The sequence below is a fragment of the Harpia harpyja genome, chromosome 15 (genome assembly GCF_026419915.1).
Source record: "Harpia harpyja isolate bHarHar1 chromosome 15, bHarHar1 primary haplotype, whole genome shotgun sequence".
Lineage (NCBI taxonomy): Eukaryota > Metazoa > Chordata > Aves > Accipitriformes > Accipitridae > Harpia > Harpia harpyja.
In genome coordinates this window covers 4033958-4059496 of record NC_068954.1, presented here as the reverse complement: position 1 = coordinate 4059496, position 25539 = coordinate 4033958, and the positions used below count along the sequence as shown (strand labels likewise).

The 25539-nt window shown below is 48.5% G+C and overlaps 2 protein-coding genes and 7 non-coding genes across 9 annotated transcripts; 6 read left to right on the top strand and 3 right to left on the bottom strand.

Moving 5' to 3' along the window:
• Positions 1-592: 592 nt before the first annotated feature.
• On the bottom strand, positions 593-664 carry TRNAW-CCA (transfer RNA tryptophan (anticodon CCA)). Its single transcript has one exon. It is a non-coding gene; the product is annotated as a tRNA-Trp (tRNA).
• Positions 665-1343: 679 nt separating this feature from the next.
• TRNAW-CCA (transfer RNA tryptophan (anticodon CCA)) lies at positions 1344-1415 on the top strand. Its single transcript has one exon. It is a non-coding gene; the product is annotated as a tRNA-Trp (tRNA).
• A 966-nt stretch (positions 1416-2381) lies between these two features.
• Positions 2382-2454, top strand: TRNAR-ACG (transfer RNA arginine (anticodon ACG)). Its single transcript has one exon. It is a non-coding gene; the product is annotated as a tRNA-Arg (tRNA).
• A 1282-nt stretch (positions 2455-3736) lies between these two features.
• TRNAR-ACG (transfer RNA arginine (anticodon ACG)) lies at positions 3737-3809 on the top strand. The gene has a single exon. It is a non-coding gene; the product is annotated as a tRNA-Arg (tRNA).
• Positions 3810-4791: 982 nt separating this feature from the next.
• TRNAR-ACG (transfer RNA arginine (anticodon ACG)) lies at positions 4792-4864 on the top strand. The gene has a single exon. It is a non-coding gene; the product is annotated as a tRNA-Arg (tRNA).
• An 885-nt stretch (positions 4865-5749) lies between these two features.
• TRNAR-ACG (transfer RNA arginine (anticodon ACG)) lies at positions 5750-5822 on the bottom strand. The gene has a single exon. It is a non-coding gene; the product is annotated as a tRNA-Arg (tRNA).
• Positions 5823-6810: 988 nt separating this feature from the next.
• Positions 6811-6882, bottom strand: TRNAW-CCA (transfer RNA tryptophan (anticodon CCA)). The gene has a single exon. It is a non-coding gene; the product is annotated as a tRNA-Trp (tRNA).
• Positions 6883-14474: 7592 nt separating this feature from the next.
• On the top strand, positions 14475-16754 carry LOC128151707 (gallinacin-11-like). Its single transcript, XM_052809316.1, has 3 exons — positions 14475-14532; positions 15500-15628; positions 16627-16754. The coding sequence occupies exons 1-3, from the start codon at positions 14475-14477 to the stop codon at positions 16752-16754; spliced, it is 315 nt and encodes a 104-aa protein (XP_052665276.1).
• A 3524-nt stretch (positions 16755-20278) lies between these two features.
• LOC128152252 (gallinacin-12-like) lies at positions 20279-21257 on the top strand. Its single transcript, XM_052810354.1, has 2 exons — positions 20279-20411; positions 21026-21257. Exons 1-2 carry the CDS (start codon positions 20279-20281, stop codon positions 21172-21174), a joined length of 282 nt encoding a protein of 93 aa, XP_052666314.1. The 3' UTR covers positions 21175-21257.
• The last annotated feature ends 4282 nt before the right edge of the window (positions 21258-25539 follow it).

Genomic DNA, 25539 nt, shown 5'->3' with positions numbered 1-25539 from the left:
AAACCACCAAGGTGATGGGGGACTTGAGATATGGAAAGAATCAGGTTTATTCAACCTGAAGAAGAATATGCAAAGGGATCTTATCCCAGCTTTCAACCACCTAACAGCAGGTTATAGATGGACCTAGACTTTTCTGAGAGCGCACAGTGATTAGATGGGAGGCAAAAACCACAAACAGCAACAAGAGAACACGTTGCCATGGGGTGCCAGCCTCACAAGGGCCAGTGCTGCAATGGATAATGTGCCCTGCTAAGGATCAGGAGACTGCAGGCTGGGGCTTTTGTAGAAGTCCTCATCTGGAGTCAGATGCCCTTGCCGTTCTGGAGGGGGATTTGGACAGCAAGTGGTACCCAGATGTGGAGCCACAGATGGGATGGCAACTAATCCTATCTCCTTTGTAGACATAGGACGAGGGAAGGCTGAAGCTATCCAGATACTCCCCAACACTGGTCGAGCAAGGAAAGACCACTCTGCTGTGGCTCATTTATTGCCCTTCACCAGGGCTGTGGGGTACAGAGTGGGAAGGCAAAAATCAATCGCCCATGAGATGCCCATCTCACAGTGCTACCCCGTGGAGGTGGGACATCTTTCCTGACCCCGGTGTGATTTGAACACACAGCCTTCTGATCTGGAGTCAGACGCGCTACCATTGCGCCACGAGGTCGGGGCTGAGAGATGCTCTGCCCAAATGTCATCCTGGACTTCATGGCCATGGGCTGTTCTTTGAGGGAAGGTGACTTTCGATTCACCTGACAGAGGAGTGGGAGCATCTTTGCCAGTTGCCTTGCTAAGCCTACAAGGAGGGCTCTAAATGAGGTACTTCAGAGGAGGAAGGCCAAAGCATGACCATCACCCAGAGCAGCCCTGCAGGGCCTCTCCCAGCAGAAACAGGCTCCTGAGCGTGGCGTCTCCAGAGGGGCAGGAGGGATGGTGGCCCACCAACTCCCTGGGGAGAGAGGCCCCATTCACCTGGCAGATGCACAGCACCCACCTCAAGCCCCGTGGCAGGAGGGACCCTCATGCCTTTTGCACAGCCTGGCTGGGCTCACCTTCCCCCCAACAGGAGAATGGAGTGTGCTTTGAGTTCAGCTGCCCCCACATACCCTGGACCCATGCTGTTCATTCTGTGCCTCTGCCCCACACCTCCCTGGGCTTTCACCCTCCAGCCGGGTCACCGTGCTGTGGGCACGACTTGGCCCTTTGTTCAAGGGCTGGCCCTGTCTTCTCTACCTCCATAGCCCTTCTCTTGGGGTTCCTGGACACCCCTGGGATGCTCCCCATGGAGAAGACATCCTCACTGCCCACACCCGCCTCCAGCCCAGCGAGCAGCACCCCTCCACCCCGACCTCGTGGCGCAAGGGCAGCGCGTCTGACTCCAGATCAGAAGGTTGTGTGTTCGAATCACACCGGGGTCAGCCTGGCCGCAGCGCTCCCCACCCTCTGTCTTGCCTCTGCTTTTCTGTGGGGCTGCTCGGGTGGAGGGGCAGGGCCCCGCAAGGCAGCGGCCAACAACTATAGGGGGACAGCTTCGGGGGGAACCTGATGCCCAGAGCTTTCCTTTCAGACAGCCTGTGCTGGCTGCAGGGTATGGATCATGATCAAAGGACATGCCAATGCAGCAAGGTGTTGGGGTCTGCTACAGGTGGCCTCATCAGCAAGCTGAAGGAACTGAAGCCTTCCTCAGGAAACTGCAAGAAGCTTCATAACTGCATGCTCAGTCACTCCGGGGGGACCTGGACTTATCCTCAGGCAGTATTTGCCCAAAAGGGTAACATGAGGTGGTACAGTCAGTCCAGGAGACTTCTGGAGCGGATCCAGGGCAATTACTCAATGACAGACCATGGCAATAGGGACAGGTTTCCGAAGAACAACATGACAAGTTTTTTCAAGAAGAGTGAGGAGCATCTGGCGAGCTCTCATCTGCTCAGCCTCACTCACCCAAGAGCCCAGAAGACGACGATGGAATAAATACTCCCAAAAGCCATGCCCAAATGAAGGAAGGCTGTGATGATGACTGCAGACGGAGACCATGGATTTACCAAGGGCAGACCGCTCTTGGCCAACGTGACAGGTTTCTTTGAGGAGATGACTTCCTCGGTGTTCAAGAGGACACCAGGGAACATCGTTTATCTTGACTCTGGGTTGACCTCCGACAGGGTCTCCCAGACTCTCCTGAGCCGAATCACAAGGCAAAGCAAAGTGGCTGGACCAGGGGGCCGAGGGGGTGGCTTGCGGTCAGCGCTTGGCAGTGCGGCTGACGTTCCTCGCTGCTTGACGTCGCATCGGGTGTTGTTTGGTGTCTTTGTGCTGAGCACAGAGGATGTTCTACAGCACGAAGGGCGCGAGCAGCCTGCCAGGGGCGCGGGGATGGCGAGGGGCCGGGGCCAGTGGCGCAATGGACAACGCGCCTGACTACGGATCAGGAGACTGCAGGTTCGACTCCTGCCTGGCTCGACACTTTTAGCCTGGAGGCGGCTCCTCCTGCTCCCTTCGCCAGGGCCTTCCTCCTCCTGACCATCGTCTGTCCTCCCAGCCCTTCTGCAGGGCCAAATTGCTGGAGCGTGCTCTTGCCCTGCAGTATGGGAAGAGTTCCTCCAGACCTTGCGATGGAACTGGGCACCTTGTCTCATCACTCTCCTCTATTCAGTACTGACATCCCTCTATTCCCACTGCTTACTCATGTTCCAAACTGGGAATAATGCACACAGTGTTGGGGCACCCAGTATAAGGGCATTGATAAGCTGGAACAAGTCCAGTGGAGGGCCACCAAAACGGCCTGCTGTTGGTCCCATGGGTTCTCCTCATACTTGCTGTATGAGGAGAAGCCATGGGAACTGCATGTATTTGGCCTAGGGAAGTGGAGGTTTCGATATCAGGGCAGTAGGTCTGACTCCAGATCAGGAGGTGGTGTGGTTGAATCGCAGGGTAAAGGTTCCTCCTTTCTGCAGGGTGCTGCTGGGGTGCTTCCTCCCCATGTGTCAGGACTTTAATTTTGTCCTCTTTAAGGTTCATGAAGTTCCTATCAACCCATTTCTCCTGCCTCACAAAGTGCCTCTGAAGAGCAATCCTGCCCTCCAGCGTATCAGCCTCTGCTCCCAATTTGATGTCATCCAGAAACTTGCTGAATGTACACCTCATCGTATCATGCAGGTTGTTAATGAAGACATTTAAGAGTGTCAGTATCAGTGTCAACACCTGCAAACTCCCCTACTAACAGGACACTTGCTGCGTTTCCAGCTGGTGAACCCAACACTGGGTCTGGTGGTCCAACCAGTGGACCAGGAGTGGCCTAGAGAACTAGGTTTCTATAATATGGAGAAGAAAAGGTCAAGGAAGGATTATAATCTTGTTTTACGCTGTGTGTGACTACAGAGATAGTGGAGCCAGGCTTTTCTTGTGGGCATAGAGGATGGAGCTCAACAAAACCAAATTACATCACAAAAAATCTCTATTAGATGACAGAAAAAAAATTTCACGCGTCAGACGTCACATATTAGAACAGGGTCCCAGAGAGGTTTTGGAGTTCCCATCCTTGGAGACATTCAAAGCTCGACTAACTAAATGACCTAATGTCAAGGACTTTTGTGCTCTGAGCAGGGGATCAGAACATCTGCTTTCCAGGATTCTCATAAAATCCTATTTTTTTCTATACTTAACTAAATCCTTTTACACCCTCCCCTGCTCCCCTCACAAAGCCCATCCAGCAACGGGAAGCCCCCGGAGCTCCAGGAGGCCGGGGCCAGTGGCGCAATGGACAACGCGCCTGACTACGGATCAGGAGACTGCAGGTTCGACTCCTGCCTGGCTCGCCATTTTCCTGCCCACAGCCTGGCCGTAGTACTGATGGTGACAGGGGACCGCTATTCTCCATGGTGGCCTGCCTTTGCCTGGAGTTTCTCCCTTCTTCCTGGGCTTCCTGCACAGCAAAACTTCCCTTGCATCAGGGAAGGCTCTGACTGGATATACTGGCAAAAAAATTTCACCAAAAGGGTGGTAAATCGCTGAAAGAGGGGGCCCAGAGAGGCTGTGGACTCTCCATCTTTGGAGTTATTCAGAATTCAAGCAGGCAAGACACTGATCTGAATGTCATAAGTTGAGCAGAAATTTGGACTAGAGACCTCCACATGTAATTTCCAACCTGAATCACTCTATTATTCAATGGGAAGGTCCTGCTTCCATGTTCTTTTGCTGCTCCATCCCATGTTGGCAGACTCATGGGCTTGTCACCACCTTTGTGGTACCTTCACGCTGCATGTGGCTTGGACAAGGAAGGTCAAAGTTGCCCATGTACTGGCTAGCCCAGACCAATTGGCCATCAAGCAAGATCTTGCTACCCACAGCTCACCTGCTCTGCCCTCTGCCATCAGGCAGGACTAAGTGGAGGACAAAACTGGTGGCCTTGGGCTGAGCTCAACCCTCAGCTGTGCACCGCAGCTCCAGAGAGCCCTGGGCTGCTCCAACGCCTGCGTTGGCTGGGAATTGTAGCCATACCTCCCATGGGGCAGCCAAGATGTCACCTCCAACCCACCAGAGCAGCTGAGGGGCTGCAGACCACCACCTGCCCTCGCTGCCTGGCCTCCCTGTGGGGGGGGTCAACACAGGGACCACTTCTCCTGTGTGGTAGGACCAGTGGGACCAATACTGACCTCTCTCCCATAGATGAGTAGGGCAAGGCTGTCATGGATGGGGCAGAAGAGAGCTAGGTGAGGTCTTGCCACTTCTCTTTGACCACCAAGACATCCAGGTGGTACAGAAAGCATGGGGGGGGGCACCAGGAGTGACCAGAGGCCGGGGCCAGTGGCGCAATGGACAACGCGCCTGACTACGGATCAGGAGACTGCAGGTTCGACTCCTGCCTGGCTCGCCCTGAAACTGTCTGGTTGTTGTGAAGGTGACAATAGACAACTGTCTTCATGAGATCCTTCCCCTTCCAGACTTTTGGTCCATCTGTCTGGCATCAGCATCACAGGAACGTCATTTTGCGACACGCCACATCAAAGCTGCCACCTGCTTCGAGAGCCAGCACTCCTCAAGTCCTCTTTGGCCTGGCCTGCTGACGACTTAGACTACGGGCAGCAAGATTGCCCCTGAGGTCTCCGAGTCCGTGTTTTCCTCATAAGCCCTGTGCAGATCTCCTCTCTGTCTTCCTGAGCACCACTGAGTGAAAGCTGCCTGAAGCCTCACTAGTAACCGTGGGTAAGGGGTGGGTGGAAAATGGTCTGGGATATTGGCTTGAAGGGTTGTGGTCAGGGGCTGGAAGTGCAAATGGTGGTTAATTGCTCCTAGCGCTCCTCAGGGGTCAATGCTGACACCGATGTTATTGAACACCTTCACTGACATACTCAGTAACAGGATAGGATGAAACCTATCATGTTCATGGAGTGTTCACGGATGACACCAGTGGGGAGGGAAGCAGCTGACACTGGCAGGGACGGCTCATTCCGAGTGACCTGGACATGGTGAAAGAAGTTCAGCAAAGGCAAACAGCACCCTGTATCTGGGATGGGATAACCCCATGCAGCACTACAGACTGGGGGCGACTGTCAAGAAAACAGCTGTGCAGAAAAGGGCACAGAAGGTCCCAGAGAACAACAACTTGAACAAGAGTCAGCAGTATACCCTTGCACCCAGGAAGGCCAACTGCAAGGACATAGCCACCAGCTCAAGAGGAGGGAATATTGCCATGGACAGATGATGGTCAGGAGGAGAAAAGCCCTCGCAGAAGCAGCCGCCTCCAGGCTAAAAGTGTCGAGCCAGGCAGGAGTCGAACCTGCAGTCTCCTGATCCGTAGTCAGGCGCGTTGTCCATTGCGCCACTGGCCCCGGCCCCTCGCCATCCCCGCGCCCCTGGCAGGCTGCTCGCGCCCTTCGTGCTGTAGAACATCCTCTGTGCTCAGCACAAAGACACCAAACAACACCCGATGCGACGTCAAGCAGCGAGGAACGTCAGCCGCACTGCCAAGCGCTGACCGCAAGCCACCCCCTCGGCCCCCTGGTCCAGCCACTTTGCTTTGCCTTGTGATTCGGCTCAGGCGCTCTGTCTCCGTGTCCTGCTACAGTCTGGGAGACCCTGTCGGAGGTCAACCCAAAGTCAAGATAAACGATGTTCCCTGGTGTCCTCTTGAACACCGAGGAAGTCATCTCCTCAAAGAAACCTGTCACGTTGGCCAAGAGCGGTCTGCCCTTGGTAAATCCATGGTCTCCGTCTGCAGTCATCATCACAGCCTTCCTTCATTTGGGCATGGCTTTTGGGAGTATTTATTCCATCGTCGTCTTCTGGGCTCTTGGGTGAGTGAGGCTGAGCAGATGAGAGCTCGCCAGATGCTCCTCACTCTTCTTGAAAAAACTTGTCATGTTGTTCTTCGGAAACCTGTCCCTATTGCCATGGTCTGTCATTGAGTAATTGCCCTGGATCCGCTCCAGAAGTCTCCTGGACTGACTGTACCACCTCATGTTACCCTTTTGGGCAAATACTGCCTGAGGATAAGTCCAGGTCCCCCCGGAGTGACTGAGCATGCAGTTATGAAGCTTCTTGCAGTTTCCTGAGGAAGGCTTCAGTTCCTTCAGCTTGCTGATGAGGCCACCTGTAGCAGACCCCAACACCTTGCTGCATTGGCATGTCCTTTGATCATGATCCATACCCTGCAGCCAGCACAGGCTGTCTGAAAGGAAAGCTCTGGGCATCAGGTTCCCCCCGAAGCTGTCCCCCTATAGTTGTTGGCCGCTGCCTTGCGGGGCCCTGCCCCTCCACCCGAGCAGCCCCACAGAAAAGCAGAGGCAAGACAGAGGGTGGGGAGCGCTGCGGCCAGGCTGACCCCGGTGTGATTCGAACACACAACCTTCTGATCTGGAGTCAGACGCGCTGCCCTTGCGCCACGAGGTCGGGGTGGAGGGGTGCTGCTCGCTGGGCTGGAGGCGGGTGTGGGCAGTGAGGATGTCTTCTCCATGGGGAGCATCCCAGGGGTGTCCAGGAACCCCTCAGCTGCAGGTACGGACGGGCAGGGTGGCCAAGGACTGGCTGGAGAAAGGAGTCCACGCTGGAAGATGAACGGGCAGAATGGGATGGGGTGTTCTGCGGGACAGGAATCACCCAGGTGTACGCACCCAGAAATAGCGGTGGGTGGTGTGAAGAGCAGACAGCCCATGGGCTCGGCCCAGTCGCAGATGGACACTACAGCTCCTGATGTAGGTAACCAAACCCTGTTTTAGCTGGGAATGGCAGCTGGACCTTCTGCAAGGAAGGCAAGAGATCTGACCAGTGCAGGCAAAGTCCACCAACAGCGCAGGTAAGGTTCACTGCCGTTTCTGGCTGCCCAGGCCTTTCCCCGTGGTGGTTAGTACAAGGTTGTCATGGACAAAGGTGCCAGGGAGGAGATGAAACTTTCCTTCTTCCTCTCCAACTCCATGCCCACCCCAGCATGCTGGAGGAAGTCTGCTGGGTACCAGGCTGGTTGGGGCAGGGATGTAGTGGGGGCATCATATGGGCAGGGGGCTGGGGCCAGTGGTGCAATGGACAATGCACCAGAAGACTGCAGGGTTGAATCCTGCCTGACTTGACCTAATCCTGCCCACAGCCTGGCCGTGGTGGAGGTGATGGGAATCAGGTTGCCCTGGTGTCCTTCTGGAAGTGGTGGGTAACCAACCTTGGGTATTGCCCTGGCTCTGGCTTATTCCCTTGCTTTGTTATGTATTCCGCCAGCAATAAGACATTTTTCTAACAGAAATCCATCAGGCGTTTTTCTCAAAACCAGCTGTTGTTACACCTTGTTCATCAATGTCCCATTTCATCTGGACATCCTGCAGGACTGGATAGAAGCAGGGTGGCTGCGCCTCCATCTGTCCCATTCCCTTTCTCTTTCAGAGCATGTTTTTTTCTGCTCAACCCATCTTTGCTTTGCTCCACCTCCATTTCATCCCACATTGTTCCTCACTGTTCTACCTTCTGCCTAGTGTTACAAATTCTGACATCTTTGCACTCAGTTCCTGCTTGCCCCAGAGGTCATGTTAAAAATCTTAGAGGTCTGACACTGTTTCTAATACATCTCTTTCTTCTTCAAGAAAATAAACTATTTAATATAAGTGTACAAGTTTGTGATGCAAAGCAGAATTTAGTGTTGTTATTAAGAATGATCCATTTCAGAAAAATCCTTGTGAAATGAGGACAAAAACTGAGAAAATGGTTTATTAATGCAAATAAAAATTACAGCACCCAAATGAGGAATGGCATAATTGATAGTTTAATAGATGCATTTATTTTCTGTAGTGGATATAGTTATCTAGCAGTTTGCTTGAACTGCATAGCCAATGAGCTACTTGCCCACTATCTGTATGTACTGTGTACAAACATGAGATATACAATATTTATTTGGAGGGAAAGACCACTGCTGAACTTTATTAGATTTCTATTTGTGGATAATTGTTTGGGAGCAAGTCACAGCACTCTCACCTGGGCTAGTGGTAGGACACTTTTCTACATGGAAACGTTCTTCTTTTGTGAAAAAAGGAATCTTGGCAGAAGACTCTCTGAAATCTTGCATTTTCAAGCTTTTAAAAATGAGTTTTATTTAAAAAACCCCACCAAACTGGCATCATGTGGTTATTGCTGTCTGACTGTACCAGGCAGCATTGATTAGCAAGGCATGAAGCACTAGGGGAAGGTCTCCTGGGGTGGGATGCTGCTTTAGAAACTTGGATGTGTCTACAAGGAAGATGCCTGCCTGTGCACTAGGCAGCAGAGCTCCCATTCTTACCACAAAGTTTTTTAAAGTTATGTAAGTGATAAAAAATCACATGAAGTTAGGAAAAAGTTAACTTTATAGTTACACACTTATCCTGGATGTGCACAACTCACTCCAGTCCCTAAAATTCGATGCCTGAAACCAAACCCCATCCCTGCTCTCCAAACGTATTAATAATCATCACGCGTTTCCCCTGTGAATTATCCCTGCTGAAGACGGAGCACAGAGGCAGTCACCTACCTGTCCATCCACAAGAAGGACCTTGCTGTCCCTTCCTCCTCCAGCCTGTCTTCCCGCAAGAGGGAGCCATGAACCAGCCCATGGGCTCCACAACCTGCAAAGCCAGGCTGGAGATTCATTTTGCTCAGTGAAGGACCCTCCATCCCTAGGCCAGGCTGAAAATTCAGCTTGTTTCCTTCCTGGAAATACAGTTCTTTCTCCACAGCCCCCCCTTCCCTTTTTTTTTTTGGCTATTCAGTCCCACTGGTGTCTTTTAGACTTTCCCCCCGCCAGCCCACAGTTTTGTAGAAGTGCAGCCTCAGATGTGACCACGGGGAGCTTCGCCTTCTGCCTGCTCCCCTCTGACCACCTCCCAGTGGCACCTCTGCTCATCTATCCCACTCTGGTACTGGCTTAATTTCCAACTGCATGACATAATGGGAGAGATTCAGCTGCCTAAATTCAGGTATCTAGTGTTGTCTTGTGGGATACGCTGCCTGGTGTCTATTTGCCCCTTCAGAAACATTGAGTATCCCACAGATCTCTGTCCCTTGCAAACATCTTGGATGTTCCAGGACATCTATAGTGATATTATGTTCAGGCAACTGAATCCTGCCTGAGAGGGGGAGTCAGCTCAAAAATTTGGCCATTTAAAGTAGGTGTCTCTGCACAGGTGTGTATTTGTGTGTTAGATAGTTGATACAGTACTAGGGACATAAAATGCCTGGAAGAGATGCAGGAGATATTTCTGGATGCTTGGCTTTGCTGTGTTCATTTTTATTTTTAAGCAGAATATATCGAAAACTGTATGATCAGTTTGACAGAATACTGAAATTTTCAAACTTCTCAGCAGAACACCCCATTTTCCCCCCAATACACCTTTCCAATGCCTTACAATGTTATAAATAAGGTCAGGGTTTTCAGCTAGTTCAAGGAGCACTGCGCCCCAACTGCAATCAAATTCCGCTGATTTACATTGCCATAATGCAAATCTGTATAAGTTCTTGGGGGAAGCAGATGTTTCCCATAATTTTAGTGTCTGAGGTTACTTCAGAGCTGTCCCAGGCCCATTGACTGAAAATTTCAAAATGAAAGGGGAGTCCTCCCTTCTCATGCATACTCCCTTCCTCATGCTCTCAAAGGGATGGGAGTCCCAGGGAAAGATTAATGTTTTTTGGAATCGACAGATTCAGAAACAGGTCGACTTTTTGCAATTTTAAAAATAACTTTGCAGAATTAGAAAGCTGAGTTCCTGCTCCAGTCTGACAAAGTACAATGTTAGGTCCTGTCTGAGAGCTGAGATACTCCCCTTGGCTTCAGTGGGAACCTGAGCCAACTGAAGTTTTCTTGTCAAGGTCTTTGTTTTATCCATTTCCCTGGAGTGCCTGAAAATGGACACAAATAGCTCTCCGGCCACATGGCTGCCCGGGAGACTCAATGGCACCTGTAAATTTGAAATGAAAAGCTAACAAAGAAACCAGAAAGGCAGAGAACAATGCACACTGACTAAAGGCGAGGTTTATATTGTTGATATCAAGGCCACTGGGTCAGAACAACAGCAATAAATATCATGTATAGAAACAGGCTCAAGTGACAGTGGTTTCTTCTGCTCTGAAGGAGAACCTGTGCTGTCAGCTACCGTTTCACTATGACTGTTGGTAGCACAATTCAAACACTGTACAGACAGATCCTTATGAAAACTGTGTCATCAATCTCACTTGTCCTCTGCTCTTTGTACACCTGCAAAACTGAGGGTGCTGCTCATGATATCTGCAAACTCTGATACTCTGCGCCTCATGTATGACCCTGCTGTATGTCCTGTGATGCAACACTGATACCCAAGAGAAAGCAACGAGGGGTAGTGGGCAACACATCCGTAAAAATAGCAAATAATTTTATTTTGTTCTGTGAAAGGTGTTGTAAAGAAAAAAAAAATCCTTTTTGTTTGTCAAACAATCCTTGAAAAAACAGAAAAGTGACAAAGCATTTCCTCAGGACTCCTTGGAGCAGAGAGTGGACAACTACTCATTTCTAGTTTATGGGCATCCCTAAAGCATTTGAGGTATGGTATTGGTCAAGCCTCATACCTGCGGGTGCCTGAAACATCACTAGATGACTACCTTGTGGCCACAGAAATCCTCTACCCACTGTTGAAAACAGAAGCTCAGACACCTAGATTATATTGAGACACCTATGACCACGTGGCTGAAGCCCACCCCCGTTTTCTGAGCCATGCCCTGCACTTTTCTTCTTTAATGCAGAAGGAACAGCAGGAGACATCACGAAAGACTTGCTCCAGAAGAGCCTGATGGCTAAGGCAACATCAAAAACTAGCAGGAGAGAGATATGGACCGAAGTCTGCCTGAGGACTATCCCAGGCCATTAGCCATCCCATAGTAGACCCAGGATCCTTTCTTAGTTAAGAAATAATAGTTTGATGCTTGCATGAAGTTTGCAAGGATTTGGTCCCAAAGTTGTGAGGGGATCTGCAAACTGTTTGCAGATATTGTTTACATTTATTAAATAATTCTGGAGAGAAAATAGCATGGGTGATATTTCAGTTGGAGATGCTGACTCTTCCTCAGCTGTTTTCTGGATACAAAAGACAGGCTGGAGTTTGGTTCTTTCTGCTGCTTAACAGCCTGGATAAAACTAAGGCAGCACCACTTCATGAAGGGGTTTCCAAAGACCCGACCCTTATTTCATTTGTGTCTTACACCTGCGCAGCACAGAAAGTTTCATTTCAGTATGAACACAAATTTTCGCGTTAAGTGAAAGGTTTTTTTTTTTTCCAATGGCAATTTCATAGCAGTAACTTGGAGAAGTCCCAGTTCACTTAAGTCCAAATCAAAGCCCTTTCTGTTTTCCAGCTTGATGCATCCCTCAGAAGTTCAGCTATGCATGCAACACAGGCTGTAGGTTACTGGCAGGCAACCTAACCACAAACCCATTGATCTGATCACATTTTGTGCCTATCCTTTCTCATCAGGGTACAAAATGTTTTCTGTGTGCAGGCGACAGGACTTGGGACATCTTGGACACTTTCTGGTGTGGTCTAAGAGGAAGCTGTAGACATTACTGCCATGTAAATGAGTATCTAATTGGAAGCTGCTTCTATAACAAATACAGATGCTGTAAGAAATACCCAGGAATATTCTGTTTCCAAAGAATAAAGAAAAGAAAAAGGAGGCATGTTCTTTGCTTCAAAGATATTTCTGTTCTTTAACTTAGGCTCATTCATGATTCTTCAATAAAAGGATTTTTCTTCTATTTTTTATGTTGAGTATATGCTTTCCCTGTTTTCCTTCTGGAGTTAACTTCTCACACTGCTAGATGCAATAACTTGGTTTAAGGGGAAAAATTCCAATTTTATCCACTATAGGTATAACAAATTAAGACATGTTGTTCTGACAATGTACAGGATTTCTGTATATCTCACACAAAGGAGGAGGATTCATATTTTATTAAGATTATATTTTATTTTGTTAACTATTATTTTATTAAGCTTCTGCTGTAACTCATATTTGTCATAATGACTGAGAAAAAAATACATACATATCATTCATGAAATATTCCCAGTTTGTCTGAAGACAATTATGTGGATAATTTAACAATTTTGATTAATGTATAAGATGAAGAGTTCGGAAAAAATTCATTTCACCTTACCAGAAGTTTCAATGGAGTTTCACAGGTAAGTCTCTCAAGAGGGAAAAAACCTAAACCAGCTGGGTATCTAAATCCATACACATTCAGATACCTGAAACTAGATATCCAAGCATGAAAATTAGGGGTAGGCTTGCTCTTTACAAATAAATTTGGATTTTGTTACACAAAGGCAAGTTGTAGATGCAGCTTGCATTCACTGCAACAATTCGTACGGAAGAAAGACTTTTCAGGGCTGTTTCATACAACACTGCTGGATAAGAAGACATTATTATTTCTTTTGTCTGACAGCTCTGTAGCTAGGATATGTGAGACCTAGCTCCAGTTCTGTTTTTCCCTGGGGTACTTTAATCCATTAGTGCTCCTTTTCAGACTAGCAAGTACTAAAGAAAAATGTTCATTTTACCTTCTTTACCCTGTTGTATGTGGTATTAAAAGACCATCATACATCTGCTGGAGTAGGGACAGTACCCTGGGTCTCCTGGCTTACACGGGGAGTGGTCTAGCTGACACAGTGGTGTTTCAGAACAGGATTCCTTGCTACTAGAAGTGCTTGATTTTGTATTAAACCTTTTGATTACTGCATCACAAAGCAGGACCTTACAAACAATTCTATAACCTTCTCTTTTTTCTTTTTTTTTTTTTTTTCTGCAAAATGACAACAACCAAAAGTTCACAACTGAGAAGAATGTTTAGGAATTGGCCCAGTTGCACAGACATAGAGACTAGAGCCATTTGAGAGGCCCTGTGACAATAAAAATGTCGATGTCTGCCTGGGGCTGGCAGATATCATGCAGGAGCTATGGGGGATCTGCACCCTCATGGAGCAGCAGCTGGAGGCCAGATGGGATCCCTGAGGCATCTTTAATGACAATAGATGCCCTTAGCTCTGGACTCGGCCAGCTAAGTAAAACTATCTACAGCGCAGGTTTCTGCACAGGTGTTGGCTCCTGAGGTCCCACTATAGCTAAACAGATGATTTGAGTCCTAGAACCACTAATTAAACATCTCATTCCCACGCAGCCACATCCATTGTAGTTGCCTACATCTCGGTATCTGAGTGTGGCATGGACCACCACCATTGAGCTTCAGTCAGTTGACCACACGTGAGTGTCCAGTGCCATTTTAAATAAGTTAGACCACATACATGGCCATCCATTTGCCCCTCTAGTCGTATGCAGATTGTCTCAGAGGTCCTGTGTCTTACCAGATAGTCCCATGAGATTCTTTGGATACCCTAGGGCAGCCCACAGGAGTTAGGCCTATATATTTGGGCAACTGAATTGAGTCCATAATATCAACCAACTAATATTTTCAGAAAGAAAGTTGGTTGTTTAGTTGGTTCAAAGATTATTTTTCAATTAGGGAAATGATGCAAAAAAATCATTTCTTTGCATGGATGAATGGAGACTGCAAACATTGCCGTAGCACCTTGGACCCTCTGCTATACTCAAAATCAGTGACAGTCTTCTGATATTCCCAGGTGCCTTCTCTCCCACCAAAACGATGGCTAATTTTCTCTGGGTGGTCCATTACCAACCACCCTGATCTTTGAAGTTACAAGTAACGATGCTCTCTGGGTGGGTCAGTATTGAGAAACAGCCTTCCCAGTGGCCGCGTAAGGAGATATAGTTACTTCTCCGCTTGCTTTTGTGGCCCTCTGCCATTGTTCAGGTTTAGCCATGTGCAGCGGTCAAGCTGTACTCATTGCCTACCGCACTCACCACTGCCAAGGTCCCCTGGACAGCCAAGTGTGTTCCCACAGCCCTATAAATGCAAGAGTGCTGCCTCCTCCCCTGCTCAAAGGTTCTGGCGTTGTGGCCCTGTCTCCACACTGCAGCTGAGACCTTCCACCATGAAGCTCTTCTCCTGCCTCATGGCTCTTCTCCTTTTCCTCCTCCAGGCTGTTCCAGGTAAGGGGCAAGACCCACGCTGGGGTCTGCCTGTGTAGGAGGTACGGCTAGCTTGTGCAGTGGTGCAGAATGTACTCCTCCGTGCTCTTCAGCTCCTTTCATTAGAGCTGTTCCCCATTTCTCAGTCTAGAAGCAGAAGTGAAAAATTAACCTATGGTGAGCAGATGTCAAACCAGAACTTCCCCACAGAAGCCACTACTGGCTGTTGGCTCCATATGACTATTTGAAGTCTCTTTATGCCACTTTGTGGCACTACTGGAAGATGGTACCATGGAAATCATCTACCTTTTCTTACTCCAGGGTCATAAATTGTCTCCTTTGTGTACAGTAAAAGAGTGGCAGAGGTGTTCCCTTGTATTACTCAAGTTGAACTACACCAGTGAAGTTTACTTAAGCTCTCTGAATATGCTGGTTCCCCTTCCTCAGCCCTCCTGCTGCACTGACTCATATACTGATCTTGGTTTTAGCCTAGGTTTTCTTCATGCTTAATGGAACTCCCCATCTTGGAGTAAGGCTTTCAGAGAAGGAAGGAACTGGGCAAACCGTTTGTCTCTGTTAACTGGGCCAGATCCCAGCTTTTGATTTTTTTTTTTTAAGTAAGTCATAGGTACATCTCAGGGCATACAAGCATCGTGCTGTCCCTTGCATGACCAGCCTGCAGCATTGCAGTCCCAGAACTTAGAAGCATCCGAAGGCTGGGCTGTCCCTACCCACTACAACGTGCATGGCCAGAGTATGTTCAGAAACTTGCCATCAACAGCTACATTTTTCTCTAGTTTTACAAAGGCTTTCCTTGGAGTCCTGTGAGTTCCCATGAGGCTTCTCAAATCTTTTGGAAAAGCTGCCTTGGGCTTTGGGGGTATTTGTATCAGACCCCTGACTGGGGTCCGTGGGGTTTCAGCAGGAGGAAGACCATGAGAAATGGACTGATCCTGCAGCACAGCCTGGAATCCCATTCTTCCTGTAGGTCTCGGCTTACCCAAAGACACCTTACGTTGTGTTGGATACCACGGTTTCTGCTTCCATTCAAAATCCTGCCCAGAGCCATTTGCCGCATTTGGAACTTGCTCTCGGCGTCAGAAAACCTGCTGCATAGGTATGTGTGTCCAGGCAGGCAATGTTGGAGAGGACATTACTAAAGTCAGCAAAACACACTCTTACTCTCTTTGTCTCCAAATGGCCTAAGCCATCTCCTCCCACCTACAAAGATGGACCTGTCTGTTCCTCCACTAATGTCAGCACGGAGCACGGGAACAGAATTGCCATTTTGGGCTGGCCAAATACCATGTGGCCCAACATCCTATCTCCAACAGAACAGATGCCAGGGGAAATAAAATAAAAATTGTGACCCCCATAGAGTCTTCCTTCCTTGATATATCTTCCCATAATCATCTGCTGGGGGACTGCTGACTGCATCCACACTGCTATGTTTAATGGGTGCCAGCTGACCTCTTCCCTGTAAATTTATCTAACCCTTTCCAGACTTGCTTACTTTTGGAGCTCCTCAACAGTCAACGTATATCATTAATCAATACATGCTTTATAGCCAACTGTGTTAATCAAACCTAAGGTTCATCTGATCCAGCATCCTGTATCTGTCCATGGCCAGAAGTGGATGTTTCTATACAGTTACTCTGTGTGTGTAAAGGGACCATTAATGAACATCACAACCATATAATTACACTTCCTTATATATTCTCCTGGCTTTCATGAATTTGCAGCTCAGGATTTTTAGATTTAGGCATCTTTGTGTTTAAAAGTCTTTACTGGATTTCCCCCCCCTTGTTTGTTTTAAAACCTCTTCCCTCATAATTTTATTCAGTACCACCTACTTCTGTACTGCAAATGAAATATAGTCATTCCGCATCCACCTTCTTCATACCTTTACAATATCCCTCTCTCAGTTGTTTCTTTTCCAAGTTGGTGGGTCACAAATTCCTCTTTTAACAGAAGTGCTCTGATGACCCCCACAGCCCATCTTTTTGTGTCTTTTGGAGACACAGTTACCAGAACTTCATGACACTTTCCATGTATGAGCTGGTTTAGATGGTGGTGTAATGTTTTCTGTTTTGACTTAAATCCTTTTCATTGCAGACACGACATCAAACTTCCATACTTGTCAAGATGAGGGGGGTCATTGTGTACCTCCAGAAATCAAATGTCTGCAAGAACAAGTGGGACTTTGCCCTCACAGAGAATGGAAATGCTGCACAGAAGTGTAATAAAGACCTAACAGAACTGCAGAAAACCACAGAAACACATGGACAAGTATACAAACAAGTTTTCTTCCTCGTGTTGTAGAGAAGATGTCTGGTTTTCTCAACATGCAAAGTGTATAATTAACTAGAGGTGACATGTTTCTTTATGTAACAAAGGCAATAAATATTAGATAAACAGGTCTAATAGTCGTATATATATGGAAAGAGGCAGAATGTCTCTCTCTATTACACCCATACACAGAAATCCACAGAAACTTTGCTGTAATGTCCTTGGAAACCACATCCCCTTGTAATGCAAACTTCACCTCCCTCCCTTTTCTGTCTTCCTTTCTTCCTTCCTTCTTTTCCTTCCTAATAGAAGGAAAGACAATGTCTTTTCCTTCTATTAAAGTGATGGAAACAAGGACTGTTGGTCTGATCAACTGGCATGATCAGACCATGTCTACACTATTCAACTCCCATTCTCCAAAGCAGGGTGCCAGTCAACTACTCTTCCCCATCTCTCTGTTTCTCCCAATAAACTGCACCCATTTGAGCACAGGTACTACCTATGGGAAGTCTTCATGTGTGACTGGGCAAATCTATCTAAAACCGTTTTATGCAGTCTGTGCTTCCCTCTGTGGTAAGTCTGAATTTATAAACTGCAGAAGTTTCATTCAAAATGTAGATGAAAAAGTGTTTGCTTCTGAGCATCATCTCCGTGTGCTCAGCAGCTCCCAGTCATGACTGCTGGCTTTCTAATTTCTCCAGTTGAAGGCTGAGTAGCTGGAAGTCTCTGCAGAGGAACATGAGGAGGGGTGGCATTTATCTCCCTGCCATCTAAAAATGACCTTCAGAGCACAAGCCGTGGCACCTTCCTTGGATTGGAGGATTTCAAACCCTTCCCACACAGGACAGAAAGCCCCTTGCAGCAGCAAACTTCCATCATCCTGTATCTCAACAGCTGAGACATCCTTTCCTCTGGCCTGAACTAATGCAAATGGCTTGTTCACGTCCCCACCACACACTTCAGAAAGGTCATTCTCTAAGCCAGTGTTTTAACCAATCTCAGCCAGTCATCCTATGCTGCTCTTCTGAATGGCAGAGAGGAACAGATCTGCTGGCAAGGTCATTGCACTCATCCCTCACCGAGTATCTTGCCTTTGCTGCCCCTGTTTTCATAAAGAAACATTTCTCCCCAGCCCAGCTACAAAATTGAGCATTAGCAAGCCCTGGAGTTAACACAACGGTGCATCTGCACTAACACGTTGGTCCATCCCTTGCTTTGCAGGGAGATGTTGGGCACTGGATTGTCTGTACTGCATTCATAATCATTTAAACCCCGTTTCCACTCTGGAATGAACCAACAGTGTGCTTGTGTGTGGAAAGGCATACGCAGAATCACACGCTATGGGGAGGAGCCTGTCCACACCACTTGGCCCAGGGAACACAGAGAAGATGCTATTAACAGCGATAGTACTTACACATCCACAGCTGTACAGTGTATGTGCGGTGCACTGTAAATCCACAGCGTACATGTCCATGGGAGAATGCAGTTTTGAAGATGGCCACACTTTAGGCAGGGGGATGGACTGTAGAAGTCCCCTCAAATCTGATTTTTAACTGATTCTAACAAACTGCGGGTATGTGTGTGCTATCAGTGGGACAAGTCCCTTCTGGGAAAAGCCAATAATTATTTCACAAAAGCAAAAAGCAAAGAGGTGAGGGGTTCATTTTTTGCAAGACTGCAATATGTCCTGGCCCTTCCATCCAAGCTCTTGTCCCGTCATTCAGCCACAAAAGATGCCCAGATGTACACCATCTTTAGATCAAAAAGCACCTTCCAAACTCTCTTTGCAAGGATGACCTGATCCACGCTGTCATGGGCCACAGGCAAGAAAGTTCTTTCAGTTCCAGGGTTGTTTCACTTCCCTGCATCCTTAGTGAACGGACCAGTATGTGGGGCAGCATGCAGTGGGTCCTGACCTACCACGCACCTCCCAGTCTCAGAGACAGCAAGGAGCAGCAAGCAGTCCTACAACGCTTTCAAGAGAGGGTTCATCTCACCCTCACACAAGGGAGATGAGGATACAGGACAGAGTGATGTGTGGGATCAGCCAAGCTTGGTCATCAGTTACAAGGCATGAAGAGGATGAGGAGAGGGGAGCAGTGTTGCCTGGGAGGGGGCTACAGGGGAAAATCAAGCCCACACTCCTCTGTTGGAGTTCAAATGCACTGAAAATGCAACGCATCAAAAAAATGGCCTGGGGAGAGGAGGTAGAAAAATACTCTCCTTTGCAAAACCTGAGCAGGCTCACCTGGAAATTATTATCAGACTGCAGCAGGCATATGACTCTGCTGTTCCGCCGAGATCGGTGTCTCTTCTCCCAAGTAACAAGTGATAGGACAAGAGGAAACAGCCTCAAGTTGTGCCAGGGGAGGTTTAGATTGGATATTAGGAAAAAATCTCTTCACCGAAAGGGTTGTCAAGCATTGGAACAGGCTGCCCAGGGAAGTGGTGGAGTTACCATCCCTGGAGGTATTTAAAAGACGTGTAGATGTGGTGCTTAGGGACATGGTTTAGTGGTGGACTTGGCAGTGCTAGGTTAACAGTTGGACCCAATGATCTTAAAGGTCTTTTCCAACCTAAATGATTCTACAATTCTATGCTGGGCTTCCAGAGTGTCCTCCCTGTCACCATCACTCACACAGAAATCCCCAATACCTACGCATCTCAAGGGACATAAATCAAGATTTTCATGCCTGCTGATCCAGGACAGCAAACTTTGACTCTATCAAGTGCATATGAACTACATTTTTTGAGGGGGAAGGGAATTTTTAACCTCAATCTTTCAACTATCCGGTTTAGGATGTATTCATACTAACAGTTATATTAACACAGCTGAAGGGACAGCAAACAGCAGGACCAGGCAGGGGGAGCAGCCAGGCAAGGGTAGCTGGAAAATCACAGGCTGATTTTACAGCAAGAGCCGCGTTATCTATCGCATAATTACCACCAAGTGGTGCATTGCTGAGCTAATCGGCTACCTCCTCCACCAGTGCTGTGTGCTCGTCACGCTCAGGAATGAAGCCTCCCAAATTCCTCGGAAGCCAAAGCTGGAATGGCTTTTTTGGCAGGAAAAAGTCACACCCAGGTTTCAGCTGGAGAAAATATTCACACGAGCTCAGATAAAAAATGAACCACTCCTAGCCCACACCGTTCTCCTCCCTGCAGCTCCTCAGAAGTCTTTCCTCGCAGGTTGCCACCCTCCCACCCATCAGCTCCTCGGGGACTTTGCTGGCTGCAGGTGAAGGGCAGAGGATCCCCCCGAGCCTCTTTTTCCACCCAGCTGCCCGCAGCTGGCAATCTACCAGTCCAAAATGCCAACTGCCGGGGAGAGGAACTGGGGAAGCTGATAACCAGCGAACGTGAAGCAAGTTGGAGCCGCAGCACTGGGTCAGAACGACACGGAGGTTTTCTCAGCAGCAAAAGTTACTCCCGACACTGGAATATAATTAACTCCTGCCGACTCCCTCCCTCTTCCCGGATGCCATCCAGCATGCCAGCAGCACACAGAGGCTTCTGCAAAATCTCACGCTCGGCCCTGCTATTTTCCAGCAGAACTAAAGCAATGGGGATCCTTTGGTTCATTTTAATCTTCATCTCCCTGACCAGTCACGGTAAGACCAGGAAGGCCAAGGGTGGTAAACAGAGCTGTCTGGGAGCAGGAATAATATTTCCTCACTGCGTAATCAAATCAAAATATTTTGGGTACTGAGGGGGAAAGGTGCCCTCAGGTTTCTGGATGAGATAGCGGGTCAGACAGTTTGGCAAAATGCATGATTTAATCCCTTGGGATAATGCAAAAATGAGCAGGGAAGGAGCTGTGAAAATGAGGCACCTCACTGCCTTTCTAGGAGCAGACTGGTTGGAGAAGCCCCAGAGGAGATGTCCTGTGCTCTGGGAAAATGTTTCTGCCTTTTCTCAGGCTGCAGTTACCTCCTTGGTAGGGCGAGGACAACCGCTCTGACCTCCCATGCACGGCCTTTGGCAACATCCTGAAAAAACAACCGCGTGATAAAATGTTCCTTGAGTGAGGCTGGCTCTGCAGCTCGGGTTTTTTAACACAGATGTCTGAAGCTGTCCTTTGGGACAGGGATCCCGGGTGTGCTCTTTGCAGCTGTGCATGCCCAGGATCCATACACGGCTGCAGTACTGGCTTGGCTGACCGGGCATATGGTGCCAGAGGAATCCCGATGCTTTTTATGCACCAACTTGCTGCTTCTTTGTACAGGAGATGCTCATGGACCAGACAGGTGTAACCACGAAGGGGGCTTGTGCCGAGTTGGAAACTGCGTTTCTGGTGAATATCTGGCTAGGTACTGCTTTGAACCCATCATTCTCTGTTGTAAAAGTTTATCACCCACTACTGCAAAGAGCTGAAGATTTCCAAAGGAGCAAACCGCAGCACGTGGAGAGCTGCAGGCTCCACTAACAAGGAACGAGCTGCTGTTGGGAAGGAGATGTTGTGCCTTTCTATGACTGTTGCTCCCCTGGGAGAACATGGCTGTGGATTCACTCCTGAGCTTCTGAACACATTGCTTTTTGCTTTTGCTGTGACTTTCTAGGTAACACTGTGACAAGAAGAAATTGGAGCCACCCAGACTGTATATTGCCCCTTTTGGCATCTGGTTGTTACCTGTCACGCACAGGTGAGAAATTGCCTTTCTCCTTACCTAAAAGCAATAAACCTGAAGTTTAACAGAACAGCAAGTGACCTTCTGTGACTCCTGCTGACACTCAGCAAAGCTGCCGGTGGTGGGATGCGCTGTCTCCCACTAACCAGGAGTGAACACAGCAGCCCACACATTCCCAGCAGAGCAGGGTGGCTCTGCCTCTTTATTTCCCTTCCCAGAGAAAACACTTACAATGGGGCAGCCTTTTTTCCATCACTTTTGCTGCGATAGCTAACCAGTTTGAGATAAAGGCGAGCGTGGTCTATGTTTCTCAGGCAAGCTCCCCCCATATCTATTCTTCCTTTCCAGGCTATGCCAGGTTCTTACAGGCACTGGGAAGGGCTGGCCAGACAAATAAGGCACAGAAAAGGAGCAGGGATTCCCTACATGCATACAGACCCCTTTGCCCATGGGGTTCCCAGCAGGAATGTGCTGTCCATCAGCCATGCTTCCCCCATGGAAAGCCCAGCAGGGTTGTCCCAGGTTCATCTCTCTTCCCCAGTGCAGCAAGACCAAGGAACAGCCCAGGCTTGCTTGTTTCAAACATGGTGGGGAATGGGTCTGAAAGTTGTGTACCATCACCCTTGACGGGCTGCTCTCCTCATCCGTGGACTGCATTTCTGGTGCTCCTCTTTTCCTCTGTAATCACCCAGCGTAATCCCAAAGCAATTAGCATGTTTGCACCTAACAGCTTTCTGCCTATGAGCTGCATCAGCCTGAATCCACTAGCTGTCCAGATCCACTCTCAGCCCTTCTGTGTTTTTTCAGCATGAAATTTTGACACCCCCCTGCCTTTGTCAGTTAGCTCTTGGTCTCCCTTTCCAGGTAAAATATTTATCTCTGGGTCAATCGTGTCTGTGAAAGCAAGAAAACAATGATGTAATGAGGGAGCTATGCCAATTAGCTGAGGCGTTGGGCAGAGCCAGGGAAAAGTCCTCCCTAGGAGATGAAATTCTTGCTGTGATGAATGAAATGGGAAAATTCCCATTGACCTCACCAGGGTCAGGACCCATTGCCAGAGGTCCAACAATTAATTCATCCGAGCAACTCCATTCTCCCGCAAGCAGCCCAGCTATTCTCCTCGGGTCATCATAACACAGTGCAGGACACCAAGGCACGCAGGGAGACGCCAGTGCTCCCCTGGAGATCCCCTGCAGTTGGATGAACCATCAGGAGAGCCAGATTACCCAGAGCCCGCTGTTGGCTTGGGAACCGACGCTAAAAACAGAGACGGGGCTGAGCCCAGAGCCAAATTCCTCCCCGGATCCAGCCCGTCTCTCCGACGCACGCTGATGTACGAGCACAACCCAGGCAGGCTTTTAAATCAAGGCACCTCTCCAAATCAAACAGTTTATTTCTCACATTCGTCCACAAAGTTTGTGATTCGCGCCTCTTATCTGGGAGACACTTAGCCACCATATTTATAGCCCAGTTTCCCAAGAAAGTGAAACATATGGGCTCATGCAGCTCACCTTGTGAATCTCCCTGCCAGTTGCTGGGCCTTCTGCCCCCTCTGCATTTTGGACCTGTTGACCAGATTTCAGTCAGGGAAGGTGGGAATGCTCAGCCAGTTTATAAGCAGTATTGCCCCCCTGGCAGTAATGTGATGGTAAATGCAAGCTGCTGCTAAAACACATGGTCCCACTCTCCCCTGTCTGTGTGTTCCCTTGCTCACTGATTTGGATGGAAATAACCCTCAAAAAAAAAAACCCAAAACCCCAAATGAAACTAAACCCCACCCAGAAACCCAAGCCAGTAATAAAAATCCATCATAATTTCTGCCTGATGAATAAGATAAGCTGACTTCTCTTCCAGCTACCTGGTCTAACACTCAGGGAGGAGGAGAGAAAGCACAGAGGACCTGATGGAGGGTGGAGAACAGCACCCTCCATCCAGTCCATCGACCCTACACAACTGTTCTTCATGTTTTCTTGACCCATTAACTCACCTGGGGCACAGCACTCAACACCAGCACAGCCCATGAGGAGCTGCTTAAACAGCAGTATGAAATGCTTTGGTGTAAGTGTATGATAGGGAATGCTGCTCAAATTAATTACCCCCAGGCTGGTGTATCCCATAACCCCGGAGAGGAGGAAGCACTAAACTCCTCTGGTTGAGTGACCATGTTCATCCACTCAGCACAGAGCTGTTCACCTGCATGTTTTCATTCACGAGACCATGCTCCTGCAGGCCCTCAAACACCATTTGCCAACCCTTTATATCCAAAAGCCAAAAAATATTCATTGTTTGAGGCACTCAGTAGAAGTCATCCCCATGTGACCCTTTGCTACACCCAGAGGACTTCCACCCGTGACCAGTAGTCCTGCCCAGCCAGCACCGTTTCCCAGAGTGTAAACACAAGTGAAGTCAGTGGAGTTCGTCTGAATCCATCCTGTTACCTGCAGGGTTGCACGTAGGAACAGAGGGGACAGTCAGGTCAGTGGGAAGCCAGAATAGCAGAAGAAATGAGAAGATGAATTCTACCATCCCTTAAGAGATGCAGGGTAGTGAGAATTTAAATCAGAATAGTTTTCCACAAAGACATTAGGTTTTTGCCCTTGTGGGAGAAAGCCAAAGGAGGAAGAGGATTTTTGTGGGAAAGGCCTTTAACTCCAGCTACCTGTACCTGTCAGAGCTCAGGTGGCTACATAAACAGGGATTTTTCAGTAACACCCTAGTAGATCTATACCAGCTCTTAAAGGAGACCCAGAAACCATTCAGGCATTTTGGGACGTATATCTGGGGTCTTTGCAGCTGTACAGACAGCCAGGGTAGAGCCCTACCCTCATGCCCAGTCTGTCAACCAGCACGAGCCTCATGAATAACTGGTGACGTTAATTCGTCAAAGCACAGCGTGAACATCCCCCTCACTGGAATTGGTTTGCTGTTCCCAGGCAACAGGCCAGTGTTTACTTGGCAGAGAGCACCAGACGGAGATGAAATCCTCTGCTTCTGCCCTAAAAACACCATTGTAAATGTAGCTGTGTAATCAGAACAGCAGTCAGATGGGCTCCTGTTCGGGGAAGCTGAGCTCTCATAGACTTGGCCCTTACGTCTACATCTCATGAGCCTGAAGACCTACGTGTTTTAAGGGATACGTATGGCCCACCAGATGCCTGTGGGCCTGAGCACACATAGGGTTTTGGGATTATCCACAAAAATTTCCCCTGGGTTCATGGGGGACCAGGCAGGAGGCAGAGCCTGCTGGGCAGAGGTTGAGTCCAGAAGCATCTCGTGCAAAGCAGGACTGGCATCAGGTGGTTTAGGGGGGGATATGGCAGAAGTCTAGAGGATCAGGAAAAATCTGCTGAAACGTGCTGAGTTAGACTGTTCACAGTCTTGTCATGCACTAGAACTACTGGGAAACTGGTGGAAGACACATTTAAAACAAACAAACAAATTTGTTCTTTTATGTAACCGGTTGCAGACCTATGAAACTCCCTGTCGAAGGATATTACCATGTAAGACTTCACTCCTCAGACCAGAAAATAGCCTGAGGGCAGGAGAAAAGTTGAGATAAATACCACAGACAAGCTGTGCTTACTCAGACCTCCCTGTATGGCCACTGTTATAGGCAGGAGGTGGATGGTCCCACGGGCTGGGTGAAGACAGTTGTACTGCAGTCTAACAAAAGCCTGCCCATGGCCATGGGGGGTTTCTGGACCAGAGCTGAGTCCAGAGCTGAGCCCAGAGCTAAGCCTACGGTCAGTTCTTCACAGCCTGAACTGCAGGGCTTTATCAGTGCTTGCTTGGCTCGGGATTCAGTAAAAAGCCACCGGTGGGATGAGGAGGTAGAGGTGGCATCGCAAGCTGGCAAGGGTTCAATTGCCAAAGGATTTGCTCCTGCTGGCATAAATTTATCCCAGGCTGCATTTAAAAATCAGGCTGCTCAGGTCCTGACCCGAAGGCAGATGAAGTCAGTGGAGACATCCCTCCCATGTGGGGCCATGGGGCGGATGCAGATTGACTTGACTGCTCCCCAGCCTCAAAACCTCTAAGGCACCCAAGAGCTAATTTCTGTGCCGTGTGTCGTTGAGCACAGATCAGCCTTTGTGCATGGTGGGCTCTGAAA